This window comes from Hesperophylax consimilis, chromosome 14, assembly GCF_061612785.1.
Source record: "Hesperophylax consimilis isolate HC1 chromosome 14, BYU_Hcon_1.0, whole genome shotgun sequence".
NCBI classification, from domain to species: Eukaryota; Metazoa; Arthropoda; class Insecta; order Trichoptera; family Limnephilidae; genus Hesperophylax; species Hesperophylax consimilis.
In genome coordinates, this window is record NC_142849.1 from 11,742,148 (window position 1) to 11,769,186 (window position 27,039).

Genomic DNA, 27,039 nt, shown 5'->3' on the forward strand with positions numbered 1-27,039 from the left:
TACTTTGTACTTGATATCAAATATGCACATCTAGAAGCTAGCCCAAAAACAAGATACTGACTAAAATTATCTCCATAAATCCATTAAGCTCCATAACTCAATATTTCCAGTATAAGTTTTTTTCCGCAAATGGCCGAGACACGTAACCTTTTCGCATTAATGATTCAATTATAAAACCACACAATTCACTATTATTACACAAATGGTTTGTAAATACATAGTATGTGATGTAAAAACAACTTAGATATCGCACAAAACTCTCATTTGGGGGATGTGTATTAACCTCACCAGAGTTGTCATTGGGTGTTCGGAATGTCTTCTGTTTCCACAACATGGCTTCTGGAGTATCTGAACCCTCTTCCCATCATATGAATTGGCATTTCTGCTTTTTGTGCTTTCTACTATCAACCACATATACAATCTCCTGAAGTGACAGTTTCCTGTTGATAGTCCTAGTTCCTGAGTTTCATATTATCTTCGCAGTATTTTGAGGATGATTAATTTAACTAAATCAGATTCAGTAAGCCAGTTTGATTAAAAATCAACTAAGGACAGGTTGTTTCAGAGAATTTGAACAATTCATCAAATTTCAACGTTCATTTTTGGGGTCCGTGAAAATCTTATTCAAGTTCTGTTATTATATAATTAGAGGCCAGTCACTTGACAGAACTGAAATAATAACAGAACTTTAAAATTTCCAGAATTCTTCAAATTCTCTGAAACAAACGTCCCAAGCCTTTTTCTTTTCTTATTTTAACCTCTCAGACAAAGACTTTAATTTACTATGTGTTCCTTTGAGAACTGTCAAAACGTGATAATTTTTGTGTTATTTACGAGTTTTGCTAAAAGCTTCATAACTCACGTTTTGAGAAACGTAGCCTCATTCTAAAAAATGTTTTGGAAAGATTATGAAATCCACTATCGCATTGTGTTGTTTTACGTAAATATTTGCGTTTCTAAATATACATTTTATGAAAACTTCAAAAATATGTAAAAATCGCTTACCATTATTTCAAAGCCGTGAAAAATGTACTTTTTTCTGAGTATCATAAAGAAATAACACTTTATATATTGAAGAAATATAATTAAAAACTATTAGTCACCTCAAAATATTAACCGTCCAAACTAAAATATTTTTAATAAATTATTTAGAAACGCAATAAATTATGAACGAACAAGATGACAGATTCAATCGGCTTAGATAATGCATCTCTACGTTCCATAGATATTCTTGAATACAGACGCGTAGCGTTATTCATTATCGATACTCTGTTTTTTAAATCATGGCAATCCGTATACTAGTGATGGAAATAAATCGATTTTTGTAAAATCTTGCGCGTTTACGTGAAAAGACGTTCTAATGTCTTGACCGCTATTATCATATTTACGTCTTTTGACGTTCTAATGTTCTGAGTGGTTAAAAACCAAAAATACTTAGTTTGCTTTCTTTTTAATCCTTTGGATGTACTGAGATTTTCCCGTCAAGTCACTTGTTAGATCAGTCTGATCACATCATGTCCATTACCTTTCAGATTCATGATTTATTTATAAATATTCCAAGTTGACATTCAATTTGAAATAGATTCGCTGTTTTTTTAAATTATCCAAATATGAAATGCTTTTTTTTTTAAAGTAGATGAAAAACTCCTTCCGATTACGATTACAATTAAGTACTTTTGTATTACGGTGCCATAAAGGAAACAAAAAGACTACTGCTATTGATGTACTGTGTACTAAAATTCCCAAAGGGTTAAAGTCGTAATGAGTTATCGACACCCATTCCAAGTGTATATTTTACCAAATTTAATTGATAAATGCTTAAATAAATTTTATTATTATTTTTCTTTTTTTTCCAATAACAGCATCAGATTTTCGAGTTTATTCGGCGTGGCAGCCAGTATCGCCATGCTGGGACTGACAGCACTCTACTTCATCGCCGTGATCTGTGTGTACTATCCAGAAACCCAGCAATCCACCACTACTCCACCAACCACAACCGTAACCCCAGAACCGGTTGCCGCAGAATAGGAAACCAAAACACCAATCGGTTTCCAAGTCTCCTCCAATGTGTATGTGTATAAATGGCATTAAGTGGGATCACTTCATTCACATTGTGTATATAAAATTAATGTTTAAAATCCATCAATTTATTTATCTAATGGCTTGTAACGACAAGGGAAAAAATCGCTAAAATATGTATATTTGATGTTAAAATGAACGGTAAAATTTTAAGTAAGTCTTTTTAAAGTATGTCTCGAGAATGTATATAGAATACACTATATGGGCTTTCCTGGTGATAAAAATGACCCATTGTAAAGCGGTCTGGCAAGCCATTAATTAACGAACCACTAATCAATCACGCCCTTTCTGTGCATGGCAAAGACAGTGCGTCTGCGCATCTTTTGCCTGCCGTCTAGCTATAACGGGATATGTGTCTACTTAGAAATCGCTTGCCGAGGCACGACCTTTTTGATAGAACTGGCAATTTCTAATCAAACCTTGCCCAGATTTTACCTCAGTTCAAAGTGTGACACTTAAGGCGATGCACTACGTCGTGTAATATTTTAAATTGAGCCGCTATCAATAATAACCCTTACGTAGATGGCGATAAGGTTTAAATTCCCGCTTAACACCATCCACCTGTTTTGATTTATGCAAGAAAAAAACATGGCCAAAAAGTGCCTTTTATTTTATTTTGTGGATGTTCAGGCATAAATATTTTTTTTTTTTCGACCATTTTATAAATAACTTAATTTTCCACATTATACAATAAAATCATAACCAAAAATGGGTTCGCAAGTAGGAGATTTTGAACTTCAAAGCAGTTTTCATAGGCCTTTACATTATTTTTTTCTGGGCTTATAAAAAGACTTATCTAAAAAATACTCGATTATTTCAAAGGCCAAGATATATTCTACTCGCAGTATTTAATTAAAGCTTCTGAAACATTTCTAGTTGACCAAATTTTCAAACCAAAAACACATGATTTTGAATTACTACGTATGGCATCGCATTAAATCCCTTTATTAGTTTTTCTGGCACTTTCTATTGGACCTGCTATCATCACGGCAATCTTCGCCCTGCAGACTGCATTCTGCAAAATCTTTTTTGCTAATTTAAATTCATTTATGACCAGCGGTAATCAACCAAAACAATTTATTTTTTTCAAACTTTTATATACATTTTCCCCAGCTTCGCCCGGAATTCAAATTTAAGGTAATAGAACAAACAATATGGCGTCTTATTTAATTTTTTGAAAATTAGTTTGACATTTTAATAGCTGATGAAAGAAATGTCATTGCAAGCTGAAAACAGTTTATTAACGTACAAATCTGTGCACATTTCATATCGACAAATCTCACAATTTGAGAGTTATTTAACAACTTGGATGCATTCTTTAATTGATGCATGTCACAAATCTAAATTGATAATATAATGTCCGAGATTATTAGACCAAATTTTACCAAAGTTTGCTAATTGAGGGCTCCTCTAGTGTATTTTATATGAAGTTTCTCGAGTATGTTTTTATTGGCAATTTTTTAAATTTGTATGTTTGGGTTGGGGGTCTGTGCTTACTTTTTGTAAATACTTTTACACATCAAAAGTGTACGCTTACCTTTATTAAAAGACTGTTTCAATGTACATTAAAGTTAAATATAGATTTTTTTTTAAATCGAACCCATTTTCTCAACCTTCTTTTGAGCTATTTTTTAGGTAAAAAAATAACAAAACAATGCATTTAATATGTACAAAAAATTTTGTTAAAATATTGAAAAAGAAATCATATTGCTAAAAGTGCGGTAAGTTGTTTAAAATAAGATTTTTTGAAAAATCCTCGTTGATTGTTCTTTTTATTTGCTACCTTGTATAGAAAAACTCCCCCGTATAAACACTAATATAGTTAAAAAATATATATTTTAATTTAATTACAGAGTAGGTACTATTGACCATAACTAATTGCACAGCTATCCTTAATAAATAAAAAAAATTAAATACATCTTTTAAAAATCCTTCAAATAGAAAGTTGCTTACACCCATTTATAACAAGTTATTTATTGACTAATTTTTACCTGTATATTCTCTATTTTATTTTTAGTTTGACATATATTCTGACATATAGTAGACAAAAATTGATGATGCTGCGATCATTTAAAAGATTTTGAATGGCAACACCAAGATGTCTCATAGAAAAATGATTGTAAGTTCAAAAAAGCATATTTTTAACTTTAACCAAAGGTGTTCATAAATAGTACTACTTTTCTAAAAGAGGTGATTCTACATCATTATTCTAAGACAATTTTATGTTTTAACTTTTTTTTTAAGCTTTGCAAGGATGATAATTATATGCATATAAAAGTGGTTTATTTTTTTTTGTAATTTGTGTATCAAAATAGCTATTTATTAGATGTTAAATAAAGCAAAATCTAATTCACAGATCAAAATAAAATACAAATACAAAATTTCAAAGACAGAAGGCCCCATAGTACATAGTAAAGAACGAGCGTACCACGCGCCGCTTCAGGTTGCAGTCCAGAATTGTAGAGTCCGCTTAAGTTAGCTAACACTTCACAGTGGAGTTCAGTATGTGTAATACCCACTAAAGTAGCTTGGTGTTGCCATAATGAATAAAAATTGTACCAATTGAAATACTTGCAAGACTTATATACAATGATATTTACTATTTTGCGATCAAATCTTTTTTTTTAATCTTTTAGTTTGTTCGGATTAAACTACAAGTCAAACAAAAATTATAAGTTGTAATGAATATTATTTTTGCCTAGTCTATTTTCCCAGTTATCTTGTATATATTCTAGTATTATTCATTATTTTGTCACTTGAAACCCCTTTTCTGAAATGTAATGATATGTACATGTCTGCCGCAGTATTATGGTCACTCACTCATCCATTCATGGGTAATTAACGTTATAATTTGTTTATGTACTTCTTAGTTCGACAGTTATTGTGATATGAATTCTAATATTGTTTTGTTTATTTAATTAAATATTATTAAATTTATATAGAAAATATTAATATGGTTTTTTTTCATCAATGTGATAATCTTTAATCTCTAAATAGTATAAAATAAAGTCGCTTTTCGTGTCTGTTTATGTGCTTAGTTCTCCTAAACTACGCAATAGATTTTAATACGGTTTTCACTATCATTTAGAGAATTTCTTCCGGAAGGTTTATATATATAATACATGCATATTATATTTGTAGAAAGTATATAAAAGTCGACGTTTATTAAACAAGTAAAAAAAAAAAAATTTTGAGCGCTTACATTGCTAACGCTGGCTAAACCTTAGAAGACACAACAAAATAATGTACAACGGAATTGTATTTCTTGAAAAGGCCTACAGAAAAGTCCACCGTGATATATGTCCATCTCCTAAGGATAACCCACAGTAATAATTTTTATCTTTTACATATATTATGTGTTATTTGCGACGCTATTTTGGCCAATAAAATAATAATTCTTATCCAATTAAATATGTTATTTAATGTATATTAAAATTGCCCTTTACAACATATAATTTAAATCAATATCTTAGAAGATATCGCAATTTGAAAAATCACTTGCAACAAAACTATTTTTCGTTTATTTTCCTAATCACAGTTTTGTTTTAAATTATGTCTCTAAAACATAGTACTTTGAATATAGGTCGTAGGGCAAGGAATGCAAAAAGAAAGCGTTTGGTACGTCTTAATGATGAAAACCAAGAAGAAAGGGAAATCCGGGGGATAGTTCTTCTTCGCGAAGAGATAGATAATCATCTGTTGAACGTGAGACTTGATCGGGATATGCATAGATCCCAAAAAGCATCTTACGTACAAAGAAACAATCGATTACTCACCGATCGAAATAGACAAAATGATTGCCGGTCTACGAGGATTACTAATTTGTGTTCAAATAAAGTTAATGCTGCTATAAATTACGATTCTTCAATTGAATACAAGAATGATCCTGTAGTTTCAATACGTACAATGTCTGTGGACATTGCTCTGCTATGAAATAAAAGGATGAATCTGAAGGTATGTGTTGCTTACAGGGAAAAGTAAAATTAGAGGAAATTTTTCCTCCACCCGAACCACTACACTCTCTTCTGACGGGTGATCATCCTAAATCTAAACAATATACACCGATATAACAATGCGTTTCAAATGTAAATATATGAATTATAATATCTTTGAAGAGTACGCAGATTATTGAGCGGGGTTTTATGCCTACATTTGAAATTCAAGGGCAAGTTTATCATTTAGCAGGGAGCTTGCTTCCATATCAGCCCGATGATCATAAATTTCTGCAAATCTATTTTATCTCAGATCCAGAAACACAAGCATCAACGCAGAGTAACAGTGTCGCACAACCAATTGATAGTGGTTTGGTAAGATCTCTACAAAATATGTTACATTCCCATAACAACTACAGGGTTTTCCAATAAGAGGTGTTATTTTGAATAGCCCGCTATTTCGGTAGATGTTACTTTTGAAGCTGTCATTTTTTGACATTTGACAATTGGAAACTACGCCATTATTAAAAATGGAACGATACACTCTTCAACAACGCATTTAAATTATTAACATTCACTTGAGTGAATCAAATGCAAATCATCTTGAGTGATGAGGCCCATTTCCACCTCGGTGGCTTCGTCAACAAGCAAAATTGTCGCATCTGGGGCTTAGAAAACCCAAGAGTTATTGTTGAAAAGCCTCTCTATCCTCAACGTGTGACTGTTTGGTGCGGTTTATGGTCTGGCGGAGCCATTGGACCTTACTTTTTCGAAAATGAGACTGGAGCAACAGTTACGGTGAATGGATTGCGCTATCGAGAGATGATTAATGATTTTTTATGGCCGGAATTGGATAGTATTGATCTGGACAACGTTTACTTTCAACAAGACAGCGCTACGTGCCACTCAAGCAACGAAATCATTGATCTTTTACAATTGAATATCAAAATAACACATCTTATTGGAAAACCCTGTATTTGTACCAGATTCTTTTAATACCGCCGGATTTACCGTTTCAATAAATGACTGTAATTTCCAGTAAAACTGTCTTTTTCAATGACCATTAACAAGTCACAAGTCTCAAAATTCAATGCTACAGGCTTAGATTTGAGCGTTGAAAATTGAAATTTAAAAAATGTATGTTTACAATAAAATATTAATAAAAAACATTACGTAAAGTTAAATTATAACTCAATGCAATTTTTGGAACTGTCAAAGCGCTAAAAATGGATCGGATAGTACATGTGTCGTTCGGAATCTTATGATGCCACATTAGTGCGTTGCACCCGTGCAAAGCCGGAGCAGGTCGCTAGTTAAATAGTACAGAACAAATTCGCTATCCGCGTCTGTCTGTTTGTGCGCTTAGTTCTTCTAAACTACGCAACGGCTTTTGATAGGGTTTTCATTATCATTTAGAGAATGTCTTCCGGAAGGTTATGTATATAATACATGTACATTATATCTATAGAAAGTAGAGAATAGTCATTGTTTTGTAACCAAGTCGTCGAAAAATATTATGAGATACATCAAAATAATGTTTTACAGAATTGTATATCTTAAGTCTACAGAAAAGTCCGTGGTGATATGTCTATATCCTAAGGATAACCTACAGCAACACCGGGTACACTTCAGCTAGTATTTTATAATACCACAAATAACAGTGCCTTTAAATAGTGGGATAAGAGGGCAGATAAAAAAGGTTACGTAATGTAATCCAACATAAGTGTTTCAACTGCCTGTATTCATCGGGTGTAGTTTGTGGGAAAGCAGGGGAACAGGGAGTAGACGTGGCCAGTTTCATTCTCGGTAGTGATTCGATTTAGTCTGATTCACCTGGTCTTGTGAATTTATTAATTTAATTCATTCCTTTAATTCATCCAAAAAAATGATATTTTTACATTGCAATTTGCTTTAATGTTGGAAATAACGTATTTAAAAATATGTTATTTAACAATCATACTCAACTAGGTAATAAATAATACAACAAATGTATTTACACTGCAATATAGTAAACTAGCTGATGTGTACCCGGCATTGCTTAGGAGATATAAACAGCCTACAGAAAAGTCCGTCGTGGACTTTTCTAGTAATATATATATTCTATTTAAGATATACAATTCCGTAGTAAATAATTTTGATGTATCTCATAAGGTAACCAGCATTAAAAATGTAAAGACTTGATTACAAAACATCGACTTTTCTCTACTTTCTATAAATATAATATCCATGTATTATATATACAAGCCTTCCGAAAGAAATTCTCTAAATGATAGTGAAAACCCCTTTGACACGGATATCGACTTTATTGAAGTGAAACTTCTTTACGCGCGTCATGCAATTTCTAGGACCGGAGTAAAACCGACTCATGACCGAAACGAAAATGCGGGTACCCCCACCACCGATTAAAGTTCATTTGATCTAGTCAAAGTTTTGAAGTAACATATAAATGCTTCTTAGCTCATCTCGACAACTGGCGTTGGTGGTGTAATGGTCAGCATAGTTGCCTTCCAAGCAGTTGATCCGAGTTCGATTCTCGGCCATCGCACATTATTTTTTTGTTTTTAACGCCTTTTTCATTCAATATCTTATTTTTTAGTAGGTCAGAACATTTTTTAAAAGAAAATAATATTGCAAAATAATAAAAACACTTATCTCACTGTGATAAAACATTACTCCGCTAGAGCGCGCTTTGCGTTATTGTGTTGGATTAAAATTATTATCTAATCCGTATATTATGATAATTGTATTACATTTATTTAATTAATTTATTTATTTTGATAATATGTAATAATTTACAGAAAAAAAAATTAAAACTATCTCCCTCTGATAAAATATCCGTTCGCTAGAGCGCACTACGCGATCTTGTGTGGGATTCTATTTCTGTACATTGTACATTATTTTTAAAAATATATTATATTTTGGGTGTGATGTAGGTAACATTATAAAACATAACAAGCTCTCATATTTTCAGAACCTACATAATATAATCAATTTATGCGGCTTTGCTTACAGTTGGTGCTCAGCGTGGTTGGCTTTCAATCAGTTAAGCGAGGTTCGATTCTCGGCTGTGGCATTTTTGAAGTGAAACCTTGTTGAGGTGGGGGAGCCGCTCACGAACGTTCTCTCTCTTCTCTTCTTTCCTCTCTCTCAGACACCAGCGAACTGCGCCACGCCAAGCATCAGCTGAAACTAGAAGTTTCACTTCTGTCTTGCGTAGGCTTGACACACCCACTTTTTATTTTATACTATTTAGAGATAATGGCTTTGTTTTTAAAGAAAATACTAAACGCCAAACAAAATCAGTTTAAATGTATAATCACAGAAAATAAATGATATCACTGAAATTACTATTGACTAAGTATAACACCGAGGCACCCCAAGGTTCATACTTACTGATTCCTTTTCAAATTCTTACCCGACAACTGAAAATGATGGCTTGGCTACGCTGGGACTCAACAAACGGATTCGCCGCAAGCATTGAGTAATGAATTACTAACTTTTGACTGGTGTCTCGCTGTGACTTGACTTGCTTGTGCCCTGCGGACCTAGTATGAACTATGTATAGACCCGATATCGATGGACCAGTGACATCGCGACGTAGTCACAAGTGAATATGGAATACACTTCCCTTCTATTACTCTTCTCATACATAATTCTTTTGTACTACTGTTATTATTTAAACTTACCTTAAAATGAAAAATTTGCAGTAGATATAAAGAATTCTTAAAAGTGTTATAAGTTTATCATAACACTTTTAAGTCAAATGGTTGAATTTATTCATTTAATTCATTAATTCAATTTCACCCTTGTCTATTGGAAAGTACCTGGTTGAAAGTAACTCCATCTGTGAAGCATATTACTTTCACTTATTTGCCGTCCATGAATGCTGTGACGATATTCGTGAGGGATGTAATCGAGGTTGATCGAGGTATTTAAAAATATTGAAAGCGAAACGACATCACAAACCACTGGTTTCGTATCAATGACCAACTTCTATTAAACCATAGACAAAATGTTTGACAGTTGTTATTCTGACATTTGCCTAATTTAATTTGTTTAGTTCGAATCTGTAATGTCAGCGACTTTATGAAAACAAACTACAATAATATTTTCATACAATGGAATCATTAAGTGAAATTAGTACCGCAAGCTCCAGCAATAACATAAATAATTCGACAACCATGCCAAAATTGAAAGTTCTAGCCTTCCATGGATACCGCCAAAACGGTAGTTCTTTTAAAGGAAAAATTGGCTCATTCCGTAAAACAGTGGCTAAATATGCTGATATGACGTTTTTAACTGGGCCCCACGCTGTAAAACCAGAAGAGGGTGAAGACAACAGTAAGTTCTCAATGTAGTTACTGATATTATTAAACGTTTTTATGGTTAGGATTGAACATTTTCAAAAAAAGAACATCTGCATAGACATAGTTTGATTTACATATTTCTAAAATTTGCATTGTTTTTTATACTTTGTCAAACCGCAGACGGGATACTTGTGGAGACAGTTGCATTGCAATAGTTGCGGGCCTAAAAATCCATTACGGTGTATGGAACTGTGCACACGAGAGACTTTTTTTTGGGAAACTTTTTTGAATTTGTACGAATTTTGAAATAGTTTCCAACTGTCGCCGTAACTAAGGGCGCCCGCAGACAAGAGACTTTAGTCACAGCGACAGTTGGAAAACTTAAAAAAGTCTCTCATGTACCTCCATATACTGTAATAGATTTTATGCCCGCAACTGTCTCCCCAACTAAAGTCTCGTCTGTGGGTGCACTAAATCTCTCATTGGCGAGTGCCCTAAGAAGTGCTTCATGAGAAAAAGTAATCTACATTGTATCGAGTTAGAATTATGTTCTGAAAATTATACTTCACCTTATGAAAAATGCATTTTTCCAATAGGCCCTATTTTATAAAAGAAGGTTGGTACTCGAAAACGGTTAGAAATGTGTGCAAAACAGACAGTGCAGTTTTGAAGGACCAGTACATCATGTGTGGTAGGGGTAGGATCCTTGGAGTGGTCTCATTGTGTCGGAAGGGTTGTGCGGTTTTCAGTCGTTACCATGGTTTGTTTGGTCTAGACAACACTTTTATTTTAATAGCCCTTAAGAACTTCACTGTCTTGTTTTCCCGCACCACTATTTTTACTTAATATATCAACTCAAAAAGGAGAAGGTAGCACAAAATGGCTCAACAACGAACCCAAATAACAATAAATATGAAGTGAATTTTACTAGTCCTGAAAATCTTATACTAAACCTTCTCAGGCTTTGAAAGCTACATGACTCTTACAAGTGCAGTTCTGCTTAGTTTTTCCGGGCTGCAGCGCAGAGTGAAGAATGCCTTGATGATGAAGGAGGCCCAAGAAAAAGATGTAAAAGACATTTTACAAACATATTATTACCTAAGTATTTTCCAACAGCATAATGATACGTTATTAATGTATAATTTATTGCAGATGATGATCAGAGAGGCTGGTGGTTCAATGCGGAGGACCACTCCTTCAGCGGCAAGCGTGTTGGGGGCCCCGCCATCGGCTTCACCGACACCCTGCAGCTGATTGAGAAGGTCTTCAAGGAACACGGGCCATTCCATGGGCTACTTGGATTCTCACAAGGGGCATGCCTCGTAGGAATGCTTTCGGCAATGCAACAAAAAGGATGTAAGTGTTTTAAATTTATTAAGGCAGAGATGGTATATGGATAGCCATGGGCCCATTGTGCTATCTCCCATTTCACCTCATTCCTTTGAGTTTTTTTCCAGAACCCGCGAGGGTCCCTGTTTTCCCGTGTATGAATTCCACACCCAGAAGTCCACATTTATTATTTGGGTTCCCTGTAGTCCCCGAGAGGGAAGAGTCCATCGAGGTGGCCTCAGCTCTCCTCTCCACTCCCCTTAGTTTTTTTGGTTTGAATGTTCCATTTTGTCCCACAAGTACTTTTACGCCGGTCCTACTTGAATGGCGGGAAAGGCATTACTGTCCAATAATTCCATATGAACATTGTGTACCAATATTTTTGTAAGGGTTCCAACTTAAATATGTATTTGTATAAATAATGTGATACAAGTCTCCCATTAACTTATCATCTTGTCTCTTGTGTGAAAGAATATTATTTAATCTAAAGGAACTATACTAAACCTGTAGAATGCCAAAAACTGACTTTAACTTCATGTTATGCAATTGTATTACAAAGTAGGCTTAAATTTCAAACAGTACTTTTATAGTTGTGGTGTGGTGACTACTATATAAAAAAAATTCATTCATAATTTTTTTTTTCCTCCGCTGGTCATCTCACTAGGGAATTCATTCTGTGTCGACATGAGCAGCTTTACAAATATATTTAATCAAATATGTAAATTGCATAATACATACAAAGATGGATTATATCGAATATGGGGTTCCTAAGGTAATGTTTGACAGAAGATAGAACGATATGGGTAATCCAAAATCACTCACCACTCTCAGCTAGTATGGAATTTTTTTACCATTTTCTTGAATAGATTTAACGAATCTATAGTATTATATTTTCACTGAGCATATTATAAATAAACAGAGCTTTATAAGAAAAAGTCCTTTGTCCAAAGGATGTTCTGGTATTCACCGGCTGATACATTAAAGAAGAACCCAATCTAGTGTTGCGCACTTGTTGTGATCTTTTGGCAGTATCAATGTTGAAAAATATACAGAAAGCAAATTTACTAAATATATGTATTATTTTGAAAGATATAGCAGTTTAAAGCAAAATCCATTATCTCGTATGGGACCCTCTTTTCACCCGCTTGAAGTTTGTTAATATGATTTTATTAGAAAGTAGGTAAAGGAAAATAAGGGTAAAATTCGGTTTAGGGGAGTCACTCAAATAACCGAAATTGAACTTGATTTAGGGCTGGGGAATCCGAATCTGTAAGAATTAGGTGGGGGTCGGCACTATTAACTGAGTTATAGGGTCTTGAAATTTCGTATGCGATACATAGAAACCATGTTTTATTTATCAACTATGAATTAAAAAGAATCAAATTAACAACTATTTTATATTTTTGACATTTCAGCAGTGCCAACCAAAAAATAAAAAGTGTTGCCATAATCACAAACCAGTCTATACAAACCTAGCGTAGCCCACAAACTATTTGAAAACTGGGATGTAACTCTAAAGGGGACGCGAGCAGACGTTATTAAAGGGGCAATTTTTTGTTACAGGAAATAACATGGAAAAAGGTATTAGAATTATATCACAAACCAGTCTATACAAACCTAGCGTAGCCCACAAACTACTTGAAAACTGGGATAAAACTCTAAAGGGGACGCGAGTGGGCGTTATTAAAGGGTCTTTTTTTTGTTATAGAAAATCACAGTTAGGTTAGGTTATATATATATAAATTTAATATTTACAAGATTTTAAATAATAAACTACAAATCTGGCAAATGATATTTAATTTTCAGAATTTTCCATGCATTGATATTATTATTATATGGCAACACTTTTTGTTTTTAGGTTGGCACTGCTGAAATGTCAAAAGTATAAAATAGTTGTTAATTTGATTGTTTTTAATTCATAGTTGAAATAATACAGGGTGTCCGGAAACTCGTAGTACAAGCGGGAAACTGGTGAATCTACATCACATTTGGAGTCGATTTTGTAGTATAATTTTTTTTTATTTGAGCTTTCGTTATCGAGTAAATCGAGTTTGAAGTTGATTTTTTTTTAATTTTTTTTTTTTTAATCAAATTCTTATAAATTATTACTGAAGATCAAAGTACCCAACTAATTAAAACTATTAGAAAGTAAAACAAATGAAGAAACTCGGATTTGAAGCATTATTTTGAATTCACCCTTCATTTAACCCGGTGTAATCATAAAATATTTCTGCTCTGCAGGGTTAAAACATCTGTTATTCAACCCTAAACACCAGAAAAAACTTTAACCCTAAAATAGCCGAAAAATATTTTTTTTTGGTTTTTTTTTTTTTTTGAAAATGCTCAAATCAAAAAACTTTATGTTTTTTTGGGTTCCCCATGTGGTGTAGATTCTCCAGTTTCCCGCTTGTACTACGAGTTTCCGGACACCGTGTATATAAATGTTATGGCGGGTGAATTTTAAAGTTTGCGGATATAGAATCTATACATTACTATAATATAAAAAGAAAAATGATGTATAGCTAGTTTGGGTTGCAAGAAGAGGATGGAGAAGTTGAGAATTATAAGAAGATGAAAAATTTGAGAAATTATTAGTAAATAGATCACACTAATTAATTATGCACATACTACATATACCGCTAAGTTAGGGAATATGGATATATTATGTTTTTTCTGAATGGTGATTAAATTGATAGAGTGTAGAATGAATGGGTATTGTAGTTTTAATGTATTCCGTGTGTAAGGATCCATTTCGTAATTTGTCTTTTAAAAGGAATGGGGTTGACTCACGGTTTTTAGGTTTTCAGGGATAAGGTTAAAGATTTTAGGAGCTAGGAAGAAAAATTGTCTTTGAGCTGATGTGGTATGTAGTGAAGGTACTTTGTACTTTTTTTATATGCCTCTACTATCAATATATTCGCAAATGTGCAGTATATTTTCAAAATACTAGTATCTATTAACAAAATAAATTTTAAAAATACACTTATATTATACAAATTTAGTATCAATGATTTTTTTAAAGATTTTGCTTTCATGCTTCTCAATTTCTTCTTCAAAACAATCAACGCATTATAACTATCATCACCTGGTTCAAGGCTTCCAAGAAAAATATCACTAAATTGTTTATCTTTTTACCTACCGCATGTAAAATTGCACTTGTTCTCGGTTGTAAAAAAATATTTGTCACAAACCAGTGATACACAACTCGCAGCCCCATTCTTGCGGCCTGTATGACAATTTCATATGGCCCACTTGACTATAGAGATTGATTTTGTGCTTTCGAGTGGAAAAAATAACAGCAGATTATATTGAAGTTGACGAATAATAATCAAGCTGCGATTTACTGAGAGATTACTATATATATAATAATGTGTAAGTTAGTTTTCGTGAATTCTTTAATTACATTTTTTTAATTTGCAGTATTACCTTACGCATTTGATTTTGCGATAATGGCTTCAGGATTCTGCTCTGGAAGTTTAGTGCATAAATCATTCTACGATGCTGATATCACCCTGCCTACTCTTCACATCTACGGAGACACAGATAAAGTTATTCCCAAAGGTAAATCTTTATTTACTATACATGTCAGTTTCTACTAATACATACTTACAATTTATTAGTAATACTTGAGTAGACCGAGTTGCGTGGCTGCCTATTGTCTCTGCCTACTCCTGCGGTGTCACAGCTTGATGGTTAATTAGTTAACAATCACATGACGTAAAAATAATAATAGAGATGAGTATCGCTTCTGTGAAAAACCACCACTCAGAATCAAAGAGTTGCTTGAAATGACTTAAGAGGAAGCTACAAGCCAAAAATGTGTATATTCTTGGTTTACCTTATATTGTAGATAATAGGCGTTAAAATCGCTTGACAAACGGAGCCTAGAAACATTCGATTTCAAGCACAAAACTGCTTTTTATTATTTTATAAGAAAGCAAAAAAGTTAATCAAGTGAAACTGTCACAGATAATCCTAGCTATAATACCGTATTTTTCAAAAGTTATTGTTATTGTTATTGTTGTTGTTATACGCCCATAGGGGCTTTTACATAGATTATAAATAAGTTTTACATAAGTTATCGAGTTAGAATTTATACTAAGAGTTATAAAAGTGAAGAATTTTAAAAAAATATACAAGTAGTTTTTGAAGAATATGGCGTAAAGAAACATTTTAAACAACATAATATTTAACAATAACAAAGAACAAAATATAATATAAAACATTACAATAACATATCTAATCGTTAAATCTATTACAATAATTTGTATGATTCCACAAAGTGTTGGTTTAATTTGAATTTAAGATTATAAAGGGAATCATGGAATATATCTATAATACCACCAAACTTGTTGCCCAAATCATGCATCCTATTGGTAAGTGAGTTTGACTGATAGTTGGTTTTATATGTGTCGCAAAAGAATGTTGTATTTTGTCTAGTATTTCTTGTCGGTACATAGAGTTTAATAGCAGCAACGATGGCAGGGCTGTCAATAAGGTTGTTCATGACTCTGTATAATAAAATTAGGTCTGAAATGGTTCTTCTGTCAGACAGCGTAATTAAATTAAGTCCATTCATCAAATTTACATAATTAATGTTTTCTATTGGAATTTTAAGCTTGAAATTTAAGTACCTAAGAAATTTGTGTTGAACCCGTTCTAATTTGTTAGAGTGTACTTTATAGAAAGGAGACCAAATAGGTGAATTATATTCCACTTGGCTTCTAACTAGTGAAATGTAGAGTGTTTTCATGCAATCCAATGACTTAAAATCAGTTAGGGTTCTACAAAGGAAGCCAAGAATCTTTAAAGCCTTATTAGTTATATCATCTATATGCGCTGTGAATGTTAAGTTTGATTCGAATGTAACTCCCAAGTCACGAATTTGTGATACTGGTGTTAATTTAACATTATTTAAATTATATTCATGTAAGATATGAGAATGAGTTCTGGAAAATCGTATTACTTGACATTTCTCAATGTTCAAAAATAACATATTTTGTTCGCACCATTTAAAAAATTTATCTAAATTAGCTTGTAAAATTAGGCAATCATATATATTTCGTATTCTTTTAAACAATTTTAGATCATCTGCAAAAAGTAGGACTTGTACATCTTTAAATATGTTTACAATGTCATTAATGAATATTAAGAATAATATTGGGCCAAGGTGGGACCCTTGCGGGACACCACTTGTGGCCTCGAATACATAGGATTCTATAAAATTAATCCTGACACAAAGAACTCTATTACTGAGGTAACTAATAATCCATGTCAATAAACTACCTTTGATGCCTAACAGTCGGAGTTTGGATATAAGAATATGATGTCGAACCTTATCAAATGCTTTACTGAAATCGGTGTATATAGAATCCACTTGTTGTTTCAGACTGAGCGATTCAGATATGTAATTATTGTAGATAGTTAAATTACTTAAGGTAGATCGACCTCTGATAAAGCCATGTTGGTTAGGAACAATAATATTGTTGATAGGTTTTACAATGGTATCTAATACTAATGACTCGAAAAGTTTGGGTAAAGCAGACATAATACAAATAGGTCTGTAGTTAGATATATCGCTTTTGTCGCCTTTTTTATGAATGGGCGTTAAATAACTCTTTTTCCACAGAGCCGGAAAACAGCCAGACGCTAAGGATTTGTTAAAAAGTTTATGTAAGGGATATATCAAACTATCAATGCAAGTTATTAAAAATATGGGAGGAATACCATCCGGTCCAGCAGATTTATTACTATCTAGTGCTTTTATGCTTCTTTCTATGGAATCTAATTTTATGAAACATTGACTTAGGTTTAATGACTCTTCCACTGACGTACTGGAGACTGCTTTGATGGGAATATCTTTGTCGTAGTTGTTTCCTTTACGCGTTCATACATTTCTATTGAAAAAAATTTTGTAGTAGTTTACATTTATATTTTTTATTTGTATTCTACTCAAGCGAAACGATAGGAAAACCTTCAATTTATCTAAAGCATATTTTTTGGTATTCATAATGTACATCAATTTGTTATAAAGATTAATCAAAATAGTGATTTGGCATTAAGCTTCGCCTTAAGCTGTGTTTGGTGACCAGATCTGAATAGCCAGGTATTCTCAACTTTCTGTTTCGCATATAAAAAAATAAAATATAATCAACAAAAAATTAATCACTGTGCAATTTATCACAAGAAAGGCTTAAAACAAACTTCCTTACTTCTCCCAGATTGCGTAATAATGCCTATGCTGTTTGACAAAAATGAAGTCCCCCCCTTACTAATAAACATCTTTTAAAATTTACACAATACATAAACAACCATTAATGTATGTAAATATGTGTGTCAAATTTAAAACACGTTTATTAGTAGAGGGGAGTATGTATATTGAATATCATAAGCAAAAATATCCTGTACAGTCTTTTTTCTTAGTATTTATTACTGCCATTTGTGAAAAAATTAAAAACAGTATGAAGTTTTTTTACACTGAAATGAATTTTGTTTTCTTGATTACAAGAGGTTCCAAAATTAATAGAGAACATTTTCTCATATTTAATTCAATTTGTGATTTTTGTTAAATGTGTAGCTGCCTTTTTGCTTATGAGAGCAGTATAAATATATATGTACTTGAATCTCATTTGTTCCTCTGGGTTAGAAGTGAGGATTAATATTTCAAGTCGTCATGCTACTGATAACTGATTTACAATAAAATACATACCTAAACATTTACAACTAATAGTAAAATGACTTTACTCTAATATCACTAATTAATATCAAAATAACTGACCCTTTTCTAAAAAGGTACCTCAAAAATGAACTCAATGACATTATGATAATCATATATGTATTATAATATGACAGATATGCTAGTGAAAGTATAAAAAAAATATGTATTGATTCATAGAGTTCAACTTACTATCAGATAAAAATTATAAAATACAGATAATATGTGATTATTGAATAACTTATTTATCAAATAAATTTGATACAAAATTACGTTGTATCATTAATCAACAGCTACGCCATAGTTCTTGAGTTTGGTGGCATCAGCATATCTGGGCATCGCTCTTGAATTCGGTGGCATCAGCATATTTGGGTCATAGCTCCTGAATTCGGTGACACCAGCATATCTGGGCCATCGCTCCTGAATTCAGTGGCATCAGCATATCTGGGCCATCGCTCCTGAATTCAGTGGCATCAGCATATCTGGGCCATCGCTTCTGAATTCGGTGATATCGGCATATCTGGGCATCGCTCCTGAATTCAGTGGCATCAGCATATCTGGGCATCGCTCCTGAATTCAGTGGCATCAGCATATCTGGGCATCGCTCCTGAATTCAGTGGCATTAGCATATCTGGGCATCGCTTCTGAATTCAGTGGCATCAGCATATCTGGGCCATCGCTTCTGAATTCGGTGACATCGGCATATCTGGGCCATCGCTCCTGAATTCAGTGGCATCAGCATATCTGGGCCATCGCTTCTGAATTCGGTGACATCGGCATATCTGGGCCATCGCTCCTGAATTCAGTGGCATCAGCATATCTGGGCCATCGCTTCTGAATTCGGTGACATCGGCATATCTGGGCCATCGCTCCTGAATTCGGTGGCATAACCTTTTTTTGACCATCGCTCCTGAATTCAGTGGCATCAGCATATCTGGGCCATGGCTCCTGAATTTGGTGGCATCAGCATATCTGGGCCATCGCTCCTGAATTCAGTGGCATCAGCATATCTGGGCCATGGCTCCTGAATTTGGTGGCATCAGCATATCTGGGCCATCGCTCCTGAATTCGGTGGCATCAGCATATTTTGGGCCATCGCTCCTGAATTCAGCGGCATCAACATATACTGTCCGACAGCGACAGTGAATAAATAATGTATCCTAACTCCGATTATAACGTACTGTCTTTTTTTTTTTACATAGTATTCTGTGAAAAATATACACTGTGTAAAAACAGGATGTAGTGTATGTATTCATAAAATACCTTAAATTACAGACATATCCAAAAATTCATGTCATGTGGTTTTGTTCTTTACAGAAATGAGTGAAGCCCTAGTCAACATATTTGTCAAACCCTTAGTCGTGGAGCATCGAGGAGGACATTACCTGGCGTGTTCCGGCTCCCTCAAGGGCAAATACAAGGACTTCTTCAACGATATGGTGGATGAGTTCCTCGATGTGCCCAACGACAATGATGATGACAATCAACCCCTTTCGACCAATTGATGTCAGGCGTTTAGGCCAATTGATTATGTCCATAATTCATCGAAATTCTTGAATATGTAATAATGATGTGTGTCCGTACCAATAAGTACTCTAAATAATATAAATTGTGGAAATATGAATGTTTTTTTCTTTTAATTGTTGCTAAGTCATTATGATGCTATTTATTTTAATTTCATGTTAAAACAGGAATTAATTCCCACATCGTAAGTGGGGAGGGGAAGGAGATAAGTTTAGAAAGGACCTAAATATTAAAAAATGGTTACTAAAGATAGCTTTAACCAATTCAATAGACATTTAAATTCTGAATTGGTGATTTCTCAGCAGGACAGTATTGAGAGTAGCATCAAAAATGTGCCAATATGTTAACTAGATTTTAATTCACTTAAATTTTATGTGAAAACTGCATAAAAAAAATTATTTCCCCTTGGCTGGGTTATTAACTAACGACCCCTGAATCTAGAGCCAAGGATCTATCTGCTCTGCCACAGGGGCAGGACATAAAGCATTAATTATTCTTTATCTGCAACAGAAATTTATTGATAATGTTAACAATTGAGGGCTAGAACCCTATCACTTCTGGGCCCAGAGGTTATCAACGGTTTGCATATATGTACCAGATAAAATTGAATTTGTTTTCCAATCTGTCTAAAAATCTAATAGGGTAAGGAAAGATATAAGGTTGAGAGAAAATTAAATTGTGTAACGTAAAGATTTGAATAGTAGAAATGCCAATAAAACACTAGAATACATTTTACGGTTTATTTAAATTAATAAAACACATTTTGTTACCACTTTCCTTAACATTTTTTATATCATAAAAAATTCTTATTATATCCACTGCTCGTAATGTGCTCGGTTTCACAAAGGAATGAGAAGGTTTTCAACATGCGAATGGTACACTATTGTGTAGTTCATTAAATTATCTAGACTGTTTGACAAACTTTAAAATATGTGCTATAAAAATTTTAATGTGTGATTTGTAGTACAGTGAAAAACATTAATCTGTATGAACTCGAACACCAAAAAAAAAAAAAAAGCTTTTGTTAATAAATTGTAACGCATTGACTGAATAAAAACGTTTTTATATTATGAGTATAGAATATAATATCCGGGCAAAATAAACTTTTAATTATAAAAAAAAAACGCGGATGAAAAATAAAAAAATAAACTAGCACGACAAAAAATAAAAAAATAGTCCTATTTTTTAAAACAACTTTTTTTATATATACACATCATATTTTCGATAGCTGTATTTAGAGACATTTCATATTTAAATTATTGTTTTACACCAGCTAAACTCATCGGGGATTAAATAATAATAATAATATAATAGCATAATTATTGATCTTTACACTGCGAAGGTCTGGGAACTATGCGTCGACCGGTTGATGCAATGAAAAGCGTACCAGTCTCTTCCACAGGCTTATTTAACTTAAGATGAATGCATTTTTGAACGTAATATGTCAACGCTCGTTTGTAATGTCATGATCCTTTGGGTTTAGTTGACCTGCTCCTGTCCATTACTCTCCTGGGACTTCATGACGTCCGGTAGATCCGGGGGGGATGAGAATGGGGTCAATTCCAGGATTTCAAATTCACCGGTTTCTTTTCTGGAATTAATAGAAAAAATTACACTAATATTCCTTTAATAGTCTAATGAATGCGGGAGGTAGCATCCAAGATGGCTGTCACTTGCCCTGTAGAGATAGTGCCTCCAGCTAGACATCTGCAGTAACGGTCTTCGGTATTGATACAGTTTTAGTCATAAGCTGGCAATAATGAACTTAAAGATAAGGCAATAAATCAATAAAGCACGAACATAAATAACGTTAATACTTTCATGGAAACAACGTCTATTAACGTCGCTTTAGGGTAGATGTCATATGACACAATGTACATACGGTTCTTTTAGTCAGGGACGTGACACTACACAACGTCCTAGGAAGTTAAGTTTTGTATTGCAGTAGTATGTAGTCTGTCTATTTGTGCCACAATGCAAACAATTCTTTACTTGATGGTGTCACCCAAGGACGATAATGTTTTATTGCCGATTTTCATTGACTTCACAAAACACGTGTGCGATATGACAAACCTCTGTTTTCCCACATTTTCTTGCAAGTGTCTGTGAATGTGTTAACCAATGCCGCCCTTTTCAACACTATCTCACCATGCGGTATATGTTTTTACGTGTTTTAGTTAAACTTCATGGATCACATAAATATGCGACACCCGTGTAGATCAGATTAACCCTTTCAGGCCTGAATTAAAACTGGCAGTGGTATAACATATTTGATGAGAAATGACAAATGGTAGAGTTATTTTAAAATTTTTATGTTTTTATTTTTCAATAATTACAAAGTTATTGCTAATTTCATTTGAAAGAACATCCGGTCGTAGAAGGCGTGTTCGAAATCTTAAACTGAATACAAAAAAAAAAAATGTTTTATTAAAAAAAATTCATAAAAATTAAAAATTTTACCTTCAAAACATACATTTTTAAAAAATTGGGAAAAAAAATTCAGTCGAGATTGAACACAAAAATCACATTTGAAAATATAAAAATGGCTACCGCCTAAACTATTAGCTAAATTCGAAATTTTTTTTAAATAGCTTGCAAAGCTAGTTTATATCATCAATTGAAAAATGAAAACTGCCAATTTTCATTCGCTCTAGATAGGAAGTAAAAATTCTTAAATCTATTTTTTTTCAAATACACACATGGTCCGAAAGGGTTAAGAAAGACCAGGTTAATATATTAATTCCCCCTACATTACAATTATTGAGAAAAACTGAGAACTTGAACCTGGACAAGCTCATGGACACAAAGTCAGGAGAAGCAGAAATCGACAATGCTTTGTAGATAAATGTATAATATACCTATCAACTGGTTGTCTTCTAGCTGATGACTTCAAATATATTGCATTATTCTTGCATGCATGTGACCACATTGTAATGATATAGAGATGAGAATATGTATGAAGAGTGTCTTACTTGAGTGATGATAAGCATTATATTATGTGATTTAACAAAAATGCCACTGTAAATGTGCTTCTGTTGCACATTCGGTGTATTATATTTGTTCTACGACTTCTGTGTTTATTAACACACTTTAATCGGGAAGAGTAGTTCTACCCGTTCGGTCGATTGATGCTTAACGTCGGGAAGGGTAGTTCTACCTTCTGCGCCCGCCCCATTTCAATGGCAGAAAAGAAGAAATTATCTGATGTTTTTATATGAACATTATATACCAATCTCTTTATAAAGGTCCTAGCTATATGTACATAATTATCAAATTGCAATGCAAGTCTTTTTTTTTGTATTTATTTTGGAGTCTTTTGTGTACATCGATATTTCAACTAAAATGGCCTATATTATTGAACACCTGACACTTGATAGGTATTGCGTTTGAAGATCAACGAAATAAGTAATTTAGATAACATATTCTGTTATTCTAATAATTCAATTCCTGGAACCAGGGTTTTTATGACCATGAAACCCGAAACAAATCTTTCTATCTCTGTTCCGCACCAACTCAACTCCTAGGTGCGAGCGAGCGGAGAGTGTCGAGCATTTAAAAACAGCAGGTATCGGCAAACACAGTTAGGCGGACCATAATAAATATTTACAAGTGCGTGCCAGTTTTTAAAAAGCAAATTGTCCTATGGGTGTGTTCCGAGGAGATAATATTTATATTTGCTTTTTCAAACCTTTCAAAATGGATTCTGAAAATTACGAAAGTGATAACGAAATCGTCGCAGATAATTTATCTGCCTGTTCTAGTAATTATTTGCCTGAATTCCATAGTGAAAGGGAAGAATCTAGTGGAAGTGAAGAAATTCCTTGTAGGAGAAGAATGTCAGTGATGCCATTACAGTTCAGTGATTCTGAAGAAAGTGATATGGAGGAAGAACAAGGAAATATTAGATGAACAATTTTTAGACGTAAACTGTAACTGATTATATAAAGGTGATTAAAAACTTAAACCTAATAGTGTATGGTGAAAAAAATAAACAATATTATGTGAGCAATACGAGAAGCATTCTACGCTAAGTGATTATTTTAAATTTCATTTGAAAAAATAACCAATATTATTAGCACGTTCGATGGTTTTGGTCCGCTGTACCGTGCGAGGGGCAATTGCACATGTGGTATTTCAATGGGTAATAATGTGTTACTCTTACGATACTAGAGAAGTGGCAATTGTTTTTGTTTTTATAATGATTTGGGCTTGGTGAAAATAAAATAATTTGTAATTTTATAAAATTGAAACCTAGTTTATACTTAAAAAATTGAACCCTAATTTATTTTATTTATTTATTTATTTAACGCCCAGAGGGCTTTTACATGGTTGGTAGTATAATTTTAATTTGACAAATACTTTCAAACATAAAAAATAAGAATAAAATTACATTTGATAAAAGCTATGTAACAAGTTATACAAACACAAGAAACAAAAAACAGAAAATTACAGCTATTTGTTGGTTTACATGATGTGTTTAGGAGTATTGTTGAAATAAATGTTTTAAATGATCCACAAAACTTGCCAAGTTGGTATTGAATATGTCAACATCACCCAAGTAATGATTTCCCATGGTGTGAAGTCGTTGTATCGGAGAGTGGGCAATGTAGTTACGCTTATGTGTGCTGCTGTAGAATATTGTATTTTGTCGTGTTGTTACTGTGGGTGTATGTATCTTTATAAGTTGCAGGAGTTCACAACAGTCGAATTTAGAGTTAAGTATTTTGAATAAGAACGTTAAATCGTTTATTTTACGTCTATCTTCTAATGTATAAATATCTATAATGACTCAACAATGACTTTTTTTTCGATTTATTTTGTTGCATTAGAAATAATACTTGGTTTTCGGCTAGAAATTTTATAGCTTGGGTATGCTGAGTTAGTATGTAGAAAATTTTATTGAAATATTTCCATTATTTTCGAAGATATAGCGATTTAAAACAAATAAAACAAATTCGCGCGGGACCTTTATATTCACCCGTTTTCAGCGGTCAGCCGGCGAAAAAATAACCTGATCAAAGTGTGTTAAGTATCTCTCTCATCACAACAATACAGTTATGAAAATAGCAAAGATTCGTGTTTCACAGAGAAAAAATCGGGCAAAAATTTTTCGTACTTCTCTTTCTTTTTAATAATAATATTTGGATGATTTGGATAGCGCCATTTTTGAGCAAAATCACCTCAAGGGCGCTGTACAAATATATAATACATTTCTACAATGATCTATGTTATTACTAACTATATAAGGAGACAATATACAGTACCATACTTACCTGGTAAGTTACTGAAGATTAACGTTTATTTAACATTAACTAATTGTTTATTAGCAAAATTTAGATATAGGATTTAGGACATAATTGTAAAATTGGATATAATTGGACTTTCTCTCAGGAATGGTATATTTAATTTAAGGGTATGACAGGTTAAAACGCAAACATTATTTAAATAACACCTCGCATCGACTGAATTACTACTGGGGGAGATGATAAAAGATGCATTAACGTACAAATTTTTTACAATCAAAGTTAAAAATTTCCCGTATTTTGATTGCCTTGATATTAGTATGTGAGGTTTGGCGGAAGATACTGCATCAATTTAAATGCCCACAAATTATTTTAAAAACACAAACTAATAACCTATTTGTGCATGTTTTTCTATCCCCCCAATGTCTCTTGTATTACTAATTAAGTTGAAACGAAGTTTTATTTCAACTATTTAGGCTTATTTAGAAGTAAGTGGAATACGGAAACCAATAATGCTACAGTTTTTATCAATTTAGGGAATTAACCCTTTTTGTTGAATCTACATTGTAGTTCCTCAAAAATATCACACTGTTCGGGTTAAATTACGTGAACAAGTTTCATTAGAAATTACATCATTAAAAAATTTACCTTAGAGCTAGACCAATGGGAGCTGGACTTTGAGCTTTGGCTGTGGAAGATGTCAGACCATAGTCCTGTAGTGTTTTGTCCTCCACCATCATTTGGTTATCCTTATTAAATAGCATTTGATTTATTGGCGGCACTTTCAAAATCCCTGGAAAAGGAAACAATTAACAACACTTACACACATGTCATGTTTACAAATAAATTCATTGTGCTAATGCTGGTATTCGTGCGCCTATATTTCACAAAGGTGAACAATAATAAACACATAAATAGTCTGTACTTATTCATACAGAAATAAGAAGAAAAATTAAAAATTACGGCCCAGTTCAACAAACTGGCGTTTGCAATTTGATACTCATACTAACAATACGTGGTTGGTGGTTATGTATATTAAAATTTTATATTTGTTTCCATATACCTTCGATCATCTTTTTTAGCTCCAGAACAGTCGTGGTATCTTTGGCATCGGTGAAAATCGTCCTCTTTTTCCTTCTTATCATGAGAAATACATCCTGAAAAATTAAACGAGTTAACATGAAAACATTGGTCCATTGACAATTTTGACGGTAAACGGGCCATTTTTTTGTGTAGAAATGTTTTAAAATGACAGAGGAAAACGCGCTTTACCATTTTAATTGGATATTACGGCTCTGCCGACTGTAGAATAAAAATTCTTTAAATAATCGGCAAATGCAAAGCTAGCCGTCACGTCCGTCAAGCAGTCCACAGATGAGATAAAACTGGATAAAACCATGAGAAAACAGAAATAAAATTCAACGCTTGTAAGCGAGATTCATTTATTATTGTTTATGGTTTAAAAAAATTGAGAAAAATCACTCGAGATGGTGGCAATACAAAAAAAATAATATTACCGTTACCTACCGAAAATAATATTCATTGGATTTAAACTAGCCTGCGTAGCGCGACAAGGACGCTGACCCTCAGTTCAGAAGATTCAGTATGGATTCAGTTCGTTTCTCGTCGTGAAGAAATAATAATGCTACATTGATGTATTAGATATCTTGAAAATAAATGCATAAAATGAATATATATATTTTTAACATTTTACTGTAAAATACTAATAATTACTTGGGGCAAAGGATCGTCAAATCTTTTTGTTTTCTTTTTATTACAGTAAGGTGGTATATCTGTATTATGTATATACAATTCATTTTGTGTTTTACAATAAAGCTGGTATCTTTCTAAAAAAACAACCAAAGAACATCGAAACACACCAAAATCGTCCTTGATTCGTATTTTAAAAG

General features: G+C 33.1%; 3 protein-coding genes across 5 annotated transcripts in view; 2 read left to right on the forward strand and 1 right to left on the reverse strand.

Moving 5' to 3' along the window:
- LOC149417883 (uncharacterized) overlaps positions 1–5,027 on the forward strand; it is a 29,001-nt gene extending 23,974 nt beyond the window's left edge. For all 3 annotated transcript variants that reach the window (XM_089639502.1, XM_089639503.1, XM_089639504.1), the window contains exon 9: positions 1,863–5,027. In XM_089639502.1, the coding sequence (XP_089495628.1) occupies positions 1,863–2,028 (166 nt within the window). In that variant the 3' untranslated portion in view covers positions 2,029–5,027. The remainder of the gene's footprint in view (positions 1–1,862) is intronic.
- A 4,980-nt stretch (positions 5,028–10,007) lies between these two features.
- Positions 10,008–20,076, forward strand: LOC149417884 (esterase AGAP003155). The gene is made up of 4 exons (XM_089639221.1): positions 10,008–10,352; positions 11,471–11,674; positions 15,068–15,208; positions 19,680–20,076. Exons 1-4 carry the CDS (start codon positions 10,130–10,132, stop codon positions 19,865–19,867), a joined length of 756 nt encoding a protein of 251 aa, XP_089495347.1. The 5' UTR covers positions 10,008–10,129; the 3' UTR covers positions 19,868–20,076.
- A 536-nt stretch (positions 20,077–20,612) lies between these two features.
- Positions 20,613–26,518, reverse strand: EloB (transcription elongation factor elongin B). Its single transcript, XM_089639222.1, has 4 exons — positions 26,402–26,518; positions 26,193–26,286; positions 25,778–25,922; positions 20,613–21,477 (listed from the first exon to the last, which is right to left on the reverse strand). Exons 1-4 carry the CDS (start codon positions 26,402–26,404, stop codon positions 21,366–21,368), a joined length of 354 nt encoding a protein of 117 aa, XP_089495348.1. The 5' UTR covers positions 26,405–26,518; the 3' UTR covers positions 20,613–21,365.
- Positions 26,519–27,039: the final 521 nt, after the last annotated feature.